The 14050-nt window shown below is 26.1% G+C and overlaps 1 protein-coding gene across 5 annotated transcripts in view; it reads left to right on the top strand.

Moving 5' to 3' along the window:
* The window catches only part of LOC142325476 (uncharacterized), a 388745-nt gene that overhangs the window by 253515 nt on the left and 121180 nt on the right, over positions 1–14050 (top strand). For all 5 annotated transcript variants that reach the window (XM_075367290.1, XM_075367291.1, XM_075367289.1 and 2 more), the window contains one exon: positions 1028–1139. In XM_075367290.1, coding sequence (XP_075223405.1) covers positions 1083–1139 — 57 coding nt within the window. In that variant the 5' untranslated portion in view covers positions 1028–1082. The remainder of the gene's footprint in view (positions 1–1027; positions 1140–14050) is intronic.

The raw sequence follows: 14050 nt of genomic DNA, 5'->3' as shown, positions 1-14050 counted from the left end.
AATGATTTTTTTTCTTTCTTTAGTTGAAAGTATGATATTGAAAAGATATGTTCATATCTATTGCTCATATTATAATCTTGAAATTCTGTACGACTTAAAACGTACTTAATACTAGTTCTAAATTAAATGGTTTATAATGTTACTTGGGAAAAACGAATTTAAGTTTTCAGGATTCCCTTTCTCATTAAGAAAATTAATTAGGTAATGGAAATATTACCCCAGAATATATTAAAATATAAAGGAAAAAGGGGATTATAAATGAAAGTAACCTACTGTATTTATATAGTTTTATTCAAGAGAGATATTTTAAGTTTTCGAAGCAGAAATAAGATTACGGAATAATTTTACCAATATGTATATCCAATTCAATCTTTCAAAAAAGTTAAACAAAGGACTTCTTGTTTGTTCAGAGATTTTCAGTTGTCAATAATTCTAATAAAAAAATTATCGAATAAATGATAATAATTCTGAATAAAAAATTTAATTTGTTGTTTATTAATATTTTATATTTTTATAATAAAATATTACTTAAGAATCTTTTACTGAAACTAGTTTTTTCTTTTTTCTATTATGAATTGATTTTGATTTTTTTTCATATTAAAAAAAAAAATATTTTAAATAAATTGTTACTAATCAATATTTTTATCTGAAATAATCTAATGTGGTTTCGTTATTATTAATATTTATAATATTAAACAACAAAACAAATTAAATGGTGGGAGTTCAGTTTAACTGACAAGTGAGATGTGATAGTATAGGCCAGAATAGTTTGGTCATTGTGAAGAACTTTACCACGCAGGCGGCCACGTGGTTTTTAAACCACGCCTACTTGTTAAAACCTCCCCTCCTCCGCTTCATAACAACCACCCACATTCAACCCTCTCGAACTCATCACTACGAAGTGTCATGTGATAACGCATCATATTCTTGTGAAACATCTGCTATCTTGATCACAGTAGCGAATACAACTTCGTACTATTTACAAATATTCCGGTTAAGTGTTACATATTTTAATTTTTTTTCTTAGATGCGAAATGGCATTACCGTATAACAAGAAACAAAGACGTTAGGTTTGTGCGGCGATGATAAGTTTACCGACAGCTACTGATGGATTAAATTTTAACGACCCAAGGAGATCTGTAAGTTAAGATAATGAAATAAAAATGAATTAACCGTATAATTTTGTATCTGTAAAGCCACAACTCAGTTTTAGTTTATAATTCACGGTAATAATTTAACACTAAAATTCCTTTTTTCAGTTTATAATTAAAATTTTGAGATTATGTATTGCATTATTTTCTTAATAGGTCAAAATTAATATGAAATGTAATATGTCGAAATTATATTTTGAAATCGGTTTTATTTAATCAAATATTTTAGAGAAAGAGAATGATTTATTAGTGTACAAACTTTTACCACTGACATATTATATTTAACTCCACGTTTTGTTACAAAGTAAGATTTACTGGTAACAGTCCGGCTTAATTTTAATAAGAATAGGCAAATTTTATGATATGCATAACAAATTAAAGTTTCTTGCAACTCTACTGATAAAGAAACCACATAAAAACCTCACACATACCTTCTGAAACCACATTTCTTTGTATGCAGCAAGTTGTTTTTAATGCTCTAAAGAAGGTATGAAAGCTTATAAACATTAGATAACATCTCTCTTTTTATTTAATAATACTTTGTAGTTAACAAAGTTTCATGATAAAATAAGGTTCCAGTCTTTAGAATAATACAATTATTTTAAAATGATAGTAATTTTTTGAATAATTTTCCATTTTTACTGTTATTTATTTATACAGTGGGTGAACATGTTTTTTTTGTCATTGGAAATAGAGGATTACTCAGACAAGTTATTTATTTAGATGTTTAAATATCTAATTATTTAGAGGAACTACAACATAACAATCAAAATTATTAATTTTATTTAATGCCATCAGCTGTTAAGGCCATTAGTCATGTATCCTCACACATTTTATCAGGTTCGTGGCCAAGATGCCGCTAACGAGCCTACCCATAGACATTATTAACCCAGAAAATATTATTAATTACTCTTTAGTAAAAAAAGAAATATTTCTAGGAAAACATAAGACATTCCGAAACATTAAACAAAGAACTATCTTTTATCTCCTTTCAGTTGTCTCTTACGAAAGACAGGGAAATGTTCTACCACCCATTCTCCCGCGGTAGTTATTATTATTACAATTATACACTACATATGGGAAAAAGTGTTTAAAAAAATTATAATTATTATATTTTAATATAAATATGAAAATTTCAATTAATTTGACAGATTTTTTTGTATTACTAACTCATTATGTGGCGGAAAATCGCTTATTTATTGTTTTTTATTGCTACTTCTACATTTTTTATTAGTTATTCAATCATTCTCATTTCATAATGGTAGAATTTTGAGTATGAATTTTATAAACTTAGTTTTATTTTACTCTATTCCGTAATATATATTTCATTTAATTTTTTAAGGATGATAATTTGTGATAAAATTTAAATGCCTGTCGAATTTTATCATTTGTACTTTATTTTCGGTTTACGAAGTCCTTAGGACTATAGATCTTATATGAGTGTATGTAAACTAGTCAATTTTAATATAATTATTTTTTTATTAACATTGCTGGGTTCGGTTATTATATTACCTAAATCCAGAATAACAAAGTAAAATAGTGGAAAATCCAACTTTCAAACGGATCAAAAAATAATTTTGTATCTTTTACAAAACAAATATTTTTATTTTACAGTAAAATGTAAGCCCCGACAATTTCAATTGTCAATAATATGTATTCATAAAGAATATTTAAAAAATATATTTGCCCTCTGTTATGTGCCCCAATTCTGTTTTTCCGAGTTGAAAATATGGTTTAGTAAATTAAATATGTATTTCAAAGATTATTAATATATAATTTTTAAGATTATATATTTGCTGAAATAAATACAAAATATAATCAATAATTTTTTTTAAAAAATTACCTTTAGTTTATTTTTAAATCTAATTTTTCATAGATTTTATTACTTATCATATATGTTAAATATGTTACGACTAACTATTTTTTTTATTTTGGCTTAAAATGATATTTACTATTTGAATTTCTTAAATTCTTTGTAGGGCTTTTTCTTCAACTTATTTTTTAATTCTTAAAAAATACTTTTGAATATTTCAAGGAATAAAAGGTGATTCATTTTTATATTTCATTTTTAAACTTTTTAGATTTTACCATATAAGTTTAAATGAAAGAAACAAATTGTGTTAATATTTTTAACCCGATTGTCATTTATGCATTTTTTATAATTTTTTTAAAATGTTTAAAAATTTTATAATTTAAAAAATTTTATAAGTTAAAAAATTTTATAAGTTAATTAAATGAAAAACTTAAATCGTGATTACAATTTGTCAGATTATTCTAAAACCAACTGATTCAATCACGATATCTATCCAATTTTTCGGGCTTATTACTTTTTTATTCTATTTTCAATACATTGAATTCGAGCTTTGTCTATTGAAAATTTGAGCCGTACCGAAAAAAATTTAACAATCGTTTGATGATTTTACACTTTAAAATTTACCATTTTTTGGATGCATGATAAATTAATAAATAACAAACTTTTAGAAGATTTTTTAATGCATAAATGAAACAGTCTACCAGTTATGCAAAATATAAAGTTTACGGGGTCGAAAAACGTGATTAAATGATATCTTGAATTTTGTTAAATTTACACCTAATTGTTGTATAAATGTGCTTGTATAAGTCTTTTTTTTTTCTGAAATCATACATTTTAATCATTTTTATTCATACAAAATATTTTTTTTTTATTTATCAAAGTACGTATTATTATTTATTTTGTGATTATATTATTAAGAAATATTTATTACTAAATTTCAAATGCTTATAACCGAAATTAATGGTTTTTCTTGTCTTTACAAATTTTTTGATTACCCAGTCAATCCAGATTCATTTTCTTATTCGAGAAATCAAATTTAGTTACATAAAAAATTTGGTAAAGAAACTATAAACAGTTTAAAAGATCAATACAAATTTTATTTCTCAAAATTTACAATATTAATACTTTTTATTTCTAGTTGAATTATTGACTTATAATATTTAAGTATATTAATTAGTAAGTATTCTATTAAATCCGTAAGCATTTTATGTTTTTTCTTTTATTTTTTCCTCCCCGTGATGATATAATTTAGTTATCACTGATTTTTTATTAATAAAAACAACCAACACAGCAGTAAAACCTCAACTCTTTGCTTATTGACTCATCCACCACCGGCATTAATTTTATTAATAAACAATAAAAAGTAATTTTGAACATATGTTTGAAATATCCTAATTATTTTTTTATTATTAATTTTTGTTTTCACGTTAAATATTTACCTTTAAAAATTAATCAGATGTTAAAATATATTTTGGTCATAAATTATTTTCATTCATATACATTCATTTATATTGTTTGTACTGTTTCTCAGCTTGAAATGTAATGAGTATAAAAAAAGGTAGTTTAGCGATCCAAATTATATCGCATCCTCCGTTAATTAATTTGAGTAATCACTTTTTATTAATAAAAAGTAAATAATAAAATTTAGAAGAATATAAAAATTTTCATGTTTAGCTGAAATATTTATCATACAATTAAATTATCTGTATCTGGAAATATCCTAAGTAGAAATAATAAGAAATAAAAAAATTAAACCTCTCGTATTCTTTTAGTGTTAATATTCAAATCTAGTTGATATTTTACCTATAGGTATATGATCCAGAAATTTTATTTTTTTGTTTAATCCTTTTAATAATTAAAGGCACAAAACTTAATAAAAATTGAACATAAATTGATTTAAAATACATTCTTTATTAAAAACACATCAAATATTCTATTGAACGATAATGTTTATTGTTATTGGATAAAAATGATTTATTGTGAACTACATGAAAGTAGTATATAAAAACTGATTATAATGCAGAGTTAGTGATACAAAATGGAATATTTAACAATCGTTTAAAATAAATTTATTTAAAGATCTTTTTTCTGATTCATAATGAATTCTTTGTATCTTTTGATAATAAGTAGTGTTCATAAAAAAAAAAATTATTAGAATTTTTTAAATATTTTAATAACTAAATATTGTTTTTTTATCTTTTTATTGGCGAACTGGCAATTTTTCATTATATTATAGAGTAATTAATACTGGATCAATATCCCGATAGAATACTGCTCAACACTGTACTTCATTAATGCATTTTATTTTGTACATTTATATCAATTTACCATCTTAATGGCTACATTTATAAAATAAACACATTTACAACTTACCAATCCAGTTTAACAAATTATTCTACGGAAAAATATTGCCATTTTCAAAAAAGAAAAATTATAAAGGTAATCACCGTTTTAGTTAAGTAGTTAGAATAGTTATCGAATAACAGCTGTAATATAATGCTCGACCCAGTTTCAAACATACTGAAATACTGTAACTGGAAAATATTTATTCTAACTAAATCTAGCCTTTAAATTCCAGTGTCCTACGTCCTTTAAAATAGAATTGACCTCACCGTTTCAGGACTCGGTCTAATTGATCTTAACAAAACTCACATTACATATATGGATCATACAAATTATCCTAATATTAGATTTGTTCACCCACCGGCTTGGTCTAGTGGTGAGCTCATCTACGCAAATCAGCTGATTTCGAAGTCGAGAGTTCCAACGTTCAAATCCTAGAAAAGGCAGTTATTTTTACATAGATTTGAATACTAGATCGTGGATACCGGTGTTCTTTGGTGGTTGGGTTTCAATTAACCACATATCTCATGAATGGTCGAACTGAGACTGTACAAGACTACACTTCATTTACACTCATACACATCATCCTCTGAAGTAATACTTGTCGGTGATTCCAGGAGGCTAAACAAGAAAAAAAATTAGATTTGTTTAAGTATATTAGTTAACACAGGTTTAACTTCTCATAGAATCTAATAAATAGAGTAAAATGTTAGAATATATACAGAGTGATTCAGAAGGAAAGGGTAGTAATTTGGAAACTGATTCTAGAGCTTGATATAAGGAAAAACATTCATAAAAACCTATGAACGAAAATGTTTTGTTATCGAGTTACAGCTATCGAAACATTTCGCCTTGATTTCAGTATCCCCCCGGTGAAATGAGGTCATACTGAAATTTTTATGGTGTTATGATGGTTGTTTTTTCATCTGAAAAATCAAAAAAACAGTCCCAGAACTGTACTTCCTGTAGTTTTCATGATATCTAACGTAAAACGGAAAAATTGAGTGACAAAAAACACGATTTTACGGGTTTTTTTAGGTTTAAAGTATAATAACTTCGTTAAATGACGAATAAGGGTAAATTTTATTATCAAACCCTTTAGAGAATGTAATTCTGAGAAAATCGATGTAATAAAGTCTATGAAAAAATAAAAAAAATAAATCGGTTTTCTTACTAAAAGCAAAACAGAAAAATATTATGAATTTGTTAAAATCCTGGACGATTTCCAAACCGTAAAGTATTTTGCAGAATTTTTATCTTCATGAGAATGGTACAGTTCCCAGCGCTCGTGTTTCATCTGAATGTTTACCGGTACATGGCGATTGAAAAAAAAAAAAAAAAAAAAAAAAAAAAAAAATGGGAAAACATTCTTCAGGTGTTACAGATTAGACCTACAACAGCACGTGAAGAATTTCTACACGACTCAATATTCCACAAAGTACAGTATTGAGGGGAGTACATGCTCACGGATTGCTTCCTTATCATGTTCTGAAAGTTCAACACTTCTAGCTCTAACAATGACTATGTCAGACGACTGCAGTTTTGCCAATGGATTAACAATAATTACCAATTAATTCTGTTCATACGTACTTTTTTCGGATGAAGCTACTTTTACCCGAAATAGCGTAAACAAAATACGGAATTCACATCGTTGGTCTGAAAAAACCCACATGCTGTAGTTGAATTAAATTTCCAGCTACGATTTTCGGTAGAACATTTGATGGGGAATGATCAATAACAGATTAATAGGCCCTTTCAAACTAAAATAAGATTAAATAGGCCCTTTCGGATATATAAATTATTAACAAGGGAGAAATTATCTGGAATTTTTAAACATTGAACTTCTTACAGCGCTAGACAATTTTTCATTGGCAAAAAAACTTGAAATGTACTATTAACTTGGTGGAATACCAAAACGTTTTACGAATTAAGTAAGACAATTCTTAGATGAAAGATTTGCTGGTAAATGGATTGAATGAAGAGAGCCGGTAAAGTGGCCACCTAAATCACCACTTACTCCACGTACTTAGATTACTGTTTATAGAGATGGATGGATGGATGAAATGCGATGTGTAGAAGCAAAAAGTGTACACACGCTCGCATTTTCAGTGCTATTACCTTTATTAAAGGACGCGAAAATATCATTAGGTTGGCGATAGAAAATGTAAGGAAACAAGTTGAAAAGTGCATCGATATCATTGGTGGAATTATTGAATATTTGTTGTAAATTAATGCAATAAAATCCAGAGTAAGTATATTTTTTTTAAAGAAAATTAAAAGTATTTTAATTTTTTCAAAGGTATAAATTTGTACAAAAACAGTTATTTTTAATTTTTACAAATTCATAACATTTTTATATTAAATTTTGTTCCGTTTTGATTTTAATAATTACGGTTGATTTTTTCATAAACTTTATATCAGTTTTCTCAAAATTAAATTCTCTACAAGTTTTGATACTAAAATTTAAGCATTTGTTAGTCAATTAACAAAGTTATTTAGTTCAAAAATAACTTTTTCTTCACCGAATTTTTCTGTTTTATGTTGAATATCATGAAAACTACAAGTGATACAGCTGTGGGATTGTTTTGTTCGATTTTTCTAGTGAAAAAAATATAAAACACCGTCAAGTTTTTCCTTATATAACGCTTTAAAAAATCAATATGTCCTCATTTCACCGGGAGGACTAAAATCTGGGTGAAATTTTCTCTAGCCGTAACTCGATAATAAAACGTTTTCAGATATATATTTGTGTGAACTTTTCCCTTTTTTAAGTTCTATAATTAGTTCCGAAACTGTTCGTTTCCTGCTGAATCATTTCGTATATATTTATACGTTGTTTTATATACATGTACTTATATATTCTAATATTTTAATTATTTATATAAATTTTTCTAATGATAATTTTTAATGTTTTGAATAATGAAAATTAATCATTATTCATATTTTGATGGGTACGTGTGTATAAGGAGAGATTAGAGAAATTAGATAGTAAGAATAGATTAGAGATCTCTTTATAAGATCATCAGTTCATATTAATTTTTAAATAACCTTTAAAGAAAAAATTGAGATCCTCGAACGCGTCTATATAAAGGGAAATAGATGGTTAGTGATTAGAAAGAAACGATCTTCCCACTTAAAGTCCGCGAAACAGAATAAAAAAATCCACTCAGATTACCTCAAGCCTTTCTCAGATACTACAGCCTATCCTCACAAGTCGGAGAATTTTTACCCAGAATTTGAATAGCAGATTAAGATAAATATTTTTCATTGATTTACTCAAATATATACTAAAACGTCTCAGTATTAAAAAACCACCCAAGAACTTAACCGGGATTCGTTATTTAGGAAATCGGTTTCTAATTATCAGAATTCTGTGGTATATGGAAAAGAATACAACTGAACTATAGATTTTTCAACTTAAGATATATATATATATATATATATATATATATATATATATATATATATATATATATATATATATTTCTACTTAAGTAGAAATATTTATAAAACAAAAAATTACGCTGCCTGCATAAAAGTTTTATAAATAACTTTTTTGTCACTATCATTACGTTATAAAGAATTTTTATAGCTAATGGCATGTAACCTAAACTCACTTTTATATTTAAAGTATTTTCACAAAAAATTAATCGAAAAATTTAACATAAATATAATACATATTCTCGTATTTCATATAACAAAACTTTATTCTCGATAATAATCTTCTTGCATCATTTCTTTTTTTTTTTTTTATCAAGATTAATTTTTCCTGTTTCCTTGTGAACAGCTTTTTTATAACGCTTTTCCTATCCATATTTTTAATATAATCAAACTAGAAATATATAACGAAATAATTTTTTATTTATTTTAAATTTAGAACAGATCTTTTAGTTTTTTGTGTGGTTTTTCTTATAATTTGTTAAGTTTATTAAACAATTGTAATATATTATAATAAATTTACATTTTAATCAGTATGTTTTAAATTCCAAGATCAGGAATCAGCGATTCATTTAAGTGTTGTTTAATTATTATGAAATATATTTGATGATAAAGATCCAATTTGAAAAGTTGTGAAGATATTGTCAATTTTATTTAGATTTAAATGCTTACGGATAATAGGATTATATTTTAATCGTTCTCTCTGTTTGATTTAGAATATACCCCGTATCTAATGAAAATTTTTATTTTTTTTGGTAAAAGTGTAATGATGTATGAGAAAAAATTGTTAGTGTCTATTGCATTGCAATGTTTATTCTTCATTCGTTTGCATAAAACAGATTCTTTATAATTTAATTGTCTTCTCTCTTTTTTTATCATTTATTAAATTTGAAAAATAATTTACTAAAATTATAAAATAAAATCTAATTTATTTATATTCTGTAATTGTTGAAACTTTCTGATTTGATAGTAATTCTGACCAGGGTTACTGATAGAGAATCAAGACTAGGTTAGGGGCCCTCCTGCAGCGTTACCACTCAGGATGCTTTCAGTACACCGAAAACACAATTACACCCTAACACGCTCTTAGATTGTACTCATCCCTTCAACTGCAGTCAATGACAATACTTCCCGCCAAAACTAAAAATCCTTCAATTCTATTAATAGACAATAACATAAATTGCGTTTTTTTTAAATAATTAAATTCATATTATAGCAGGAGTTTTAATCGAATAAAGTATGGTGATCCTATAAATACGTAGTATAAATTATTTTTAAAGTATATACAAATGAAGAAATATGCTAAACGCTTATTGAGATAGATCAGAAAATATAAAAAAATCGTTTACAAAAAGTATGTTAAACCGTTTAAATGGGTCAAACACTCAATTCAACTGTTAAAAGACCATCATCAGCAAATATTGAGATAATAAATGTATAAGAAAATATCAATAATAAAAGATATTAACAGATAAATAATCAGAACATTTAAAACACTATAAAACGTGTTTTACTAACAGTTGCTATTTTTTTTTTAAATTAAGAGTATATACTAATAAATTTAGTTCAAAAATATATAAGCCTTATTACTTCCTACCATGATTTTTTGCACGCCTCTGTTACAGGTTATATAGAAAAAACGTTATCTTTATCAAATGAAAGATAAAGTGACAACAAGAACACTAAATTAGTCAAAAAGATATCACTGCCCTTTAACAAAATTTTAAGGAAGAAATAAAAATTTAATTTATTTATGATTGGTAACTTTTATAAAAGAAAGTATAATAAATTTAAAATTCAAAAAGGGTATTAGATATTTATTCCATACAGTTGTTCAGCCGTGAAGTTTCCACATTATTATTGATAAATTAGATCTCCAACCATCTAATTCATGTTTATTGTGTACATTTTCTTAAATAATAGTTTTTATAGATTCATTTTGAGACCAGTTTTCAGGTAATGTTGGACTATAAGCGATTTCTCTGATCTCTATATTTATAATGATTCAATTACTTTTATATTCTAGTTTCAATCTTTCTTTTAGTTTGTCATATGTATCCGAAATTACAAATGCAGTTTTATTTTTACAATCGATTTATAGAGATGTTCGCTCTCTTTCATCTAGTTAAGTCTTTTCTTAAGGTTTTTTTCTTTCTTTAAGTTTTTGTTTGCCGTTTTTTAAGGGCAGAGGCGAATTTTTAAACATGCCATACCTCTGGTAATTGTAGAAGTTGTCCAACATTTCCTCAATTTCCTATATTTTTGTTGATTCTTTTTTATTTGTTGTCAAAGATTTCTTTATTGAAACCATATCGGTTTTGTCTAATATTAATTTTATTGTATGAATAGTAATTTTTTTTTTTTTTATTTAGTAACAAAAAATATGCGTAATGATTTTATTCAATCAAAGAACAACATTTTAAATTATATGATTTTAAAAAACTTGAAATAACGTATTATTAGATTGTAACCAAATATGTGCATTCTTGCGTGTGTTTGATTTTTCATTTGTTTTTTTATTACCTTCTACTTCTACTTCGTACAAGGAATTATTGTAATCACAAGAAATTTTGGTTTTCAGATTTCAACGGAAATATCCATTTTGACCATCCCTGAATTCATTTTAACAAGGTTCGGTGTGACGTTTGTACCTATGCCGGCGTGTCTTAAGTACGTATGCATCTCGCATACCTCAAAAACGATTAGCCGTAGAATGTTAAAATTTTGGATTTAGGACTGTTGTGAAACATCTTTGTGCATCTCTCCTTTTGATTGTATTCGACTGACCAAAAGTATCCAAAAAAAAAAACTCCAGTAATAAGCCCTCATTTAGAGTTTTTCAACGATATATCATAAGTGGTACTTATTTTCATTGGTTCCAGAGTTATAGCCCAATAAAATTTTAATTAATAAAATATTTGGATCTTACAAGGGCAAAACACATCCATCCGAAACCGAGTTCATTTCCGATTTTTTTAAATTTATATATAATAATTTATTAATAATTATTATCCGATTATAAAAAGAAAATTGCAATAAATAATTCAATAACAGCAATAATAGCAATAAAAAAAAAAAATAGAAGTTATTATTAGTTAAATACAATTTTATGTAATTTAATAGGCGTACAAGGAAGTTATATGCTGTTCACATCAGATTTGGTGAAACATCTTATTATTTAATAATAATTGAAAATTGTAATTTAGAATCGTATTATTTTTATTTATTCATTTGTACAGTCTACTTGATAGTAAATAATAATAAATATCTCTATAAAATTTAGTAACCTTCTCCTGTTTCGTTTTTGTTTCCATTTTGTTGATGGTTACATCATATTTATTTAAAGAGTAATAAAGGGACTTTTACTCTAACCTAATATTTTAGATAAGATTGTTGAATTAATAATTGTATAAATATTTGATGTAATAAAAACTAATACTTTAGGAATTTTGTAACTGACCACTTTATTAAAGAATTGGAGGATCGTATCTCACTTTCAAATGAAATAAGTTTAAATGAAGTGCAGCAAAAATGTGTGTATGTAATTTAATAGACATACAAGGAAGTTATGTGGTGTTCACATCAAATTTTTATAATATTAAAAACAGAAATTAGAATATTATAATAATAAACAATTTTTTCATTACGTTTTGCCAATTTTTTATTTTTCTCTTTTGCCAGTAGACTTTCATCTGTTCTGAAAACTTTTTTCTATAATCCGACCACTAAGGTTCTCCTTGGCGTTTTCTTACTTCGCTTGCAAAGGGCTTTGATATTATGCAGACGTTTTCTGTATTCTGGTCTGTTGTTGCATTATTCATTCGTGATTTTGTATTTCTTAGTAGCTCTTTCATTGTTTTGGTGAAGATGTAGTCGGTTTTGGATTTCATTATTTTGGTATAAGTTTATTTGATCCACCGTTTGTCTTCCATCCTTTTAATATGTCCATGGAATTTGGAGTTGGCGTCTGATGATAGTTGAGTAAATGCCTTCTATGTCTTCATATATTTTTTCTTGTGGACAGTCTTCTGAAGCCTTCTTCTGTTTTGAACGGCCCATATATTATTCTTAATATCTTCTTTTCTATTTTCTGAAAATAGTTTTTTTTTTTTTAGTTCTGTATTTAGCGATAGTGTTTCTGATCCATACAATATTACTGGTCTGATGACTTGTGAAGTATCTCAATTTGGCTTTTCTTGAAAGGTTTTTCTTGTTGTACAAATTTCTGATTGTGTTCATTACTTTTCCCAGTTTCACCTCTATCCTGGAGTAATGTTTTGTCTAGAACATTGTCTTTTATTGTTTCTCTTACGTATCGGAACTTTTTTGTGGTTTTCTATTTTGCTGTACTTTGTCTATGTTTCTTTTGCTGTGTTTTTGGTTACATTGAGCATTATTTCTGTGTTCTGGAATGATATTTGTAGTCCTGTATTTTCTGCTATTTCTTTGAGATATTCCACTTGTTTAATTGCTTCCTCTTTCGTTTCTATTAATAAATCTATGTCGTCATATAAATATTTTTTTCGAGTTAGTTTTGATTTTGATTTTTTCATAATCAAGCGAACTGAAATCACAATCGATATAAAAATATATTTTAATGTTTTATAATTTTAATTTTATTATTCTTGTGTAAAGCTAGTTGTTTTGATTATCACTTTGGGTATTTAGATTAGTTGGAATGATTGACTTGTATTTATGTTTAATTATTTTAAGATGTCTCTAAAAAAATGTATTTTAAAGCTTTTACTGTGAAACGGTTTAAAAAGTATCAGATTTAATGTCTCAGTAATCAGTCATATTTATTGTCAAAAATTACAAAAAAATTATTTCTTTCGAATCAAATGTAGGCTAATATTTTCTAATTTTTGCAGTTTTCTCGTTAATTTAGCTTACTCTTTAGTAACTGCTGACAAAAATCTTAATAATTAATTTACGGGGTGTGTTTCACAAAAAAATATCATATTTTATTAGATTAGATGATTTTAAATATTAATTTTAGTTTAAAATGTGTGGCATATAAATCAAACACCAAAACCGTATGATTGCCTGATGTGACACAACATTCACTCCCGAAAATAGTACAGGTATTTTCAAAAATAGTAATCGATTTGTGCTTGGCTTATTAAGGAGTGTGAGAAATAATTGATATCCCATTGTCTTCTTCATTGAATCAAATATACCGTTAGATATCACTATACCAAACCCTCCAAAATAGAAGTAATATTAAACGCAGCAGTATTAGCGTCACCTTCTCTCTACTCATCACAAGACTTTACTGACTACACAATGAAAATCATTTCTTTTA

The sequence above is a fragment of the Lycorma delicatula genome, chromosome 5 (genome assembly GCF_047948215.1).
Source record: "Lycorma delicatula isolate Av1 chromosome 5, ASM4794821v1, whole genome shotgun sequence".
NCBI lineage: Eukaryota > Metazoa > Arthropoda > Insecta > Hemiptera > Fulgoridae > Lycorma > Lycorma delicatula.
The sequence above is the reverse complement of the archived record's forward strand: the minus strand, read 5'-3'. Positions and strand labels throughout refer to the sequence as shown.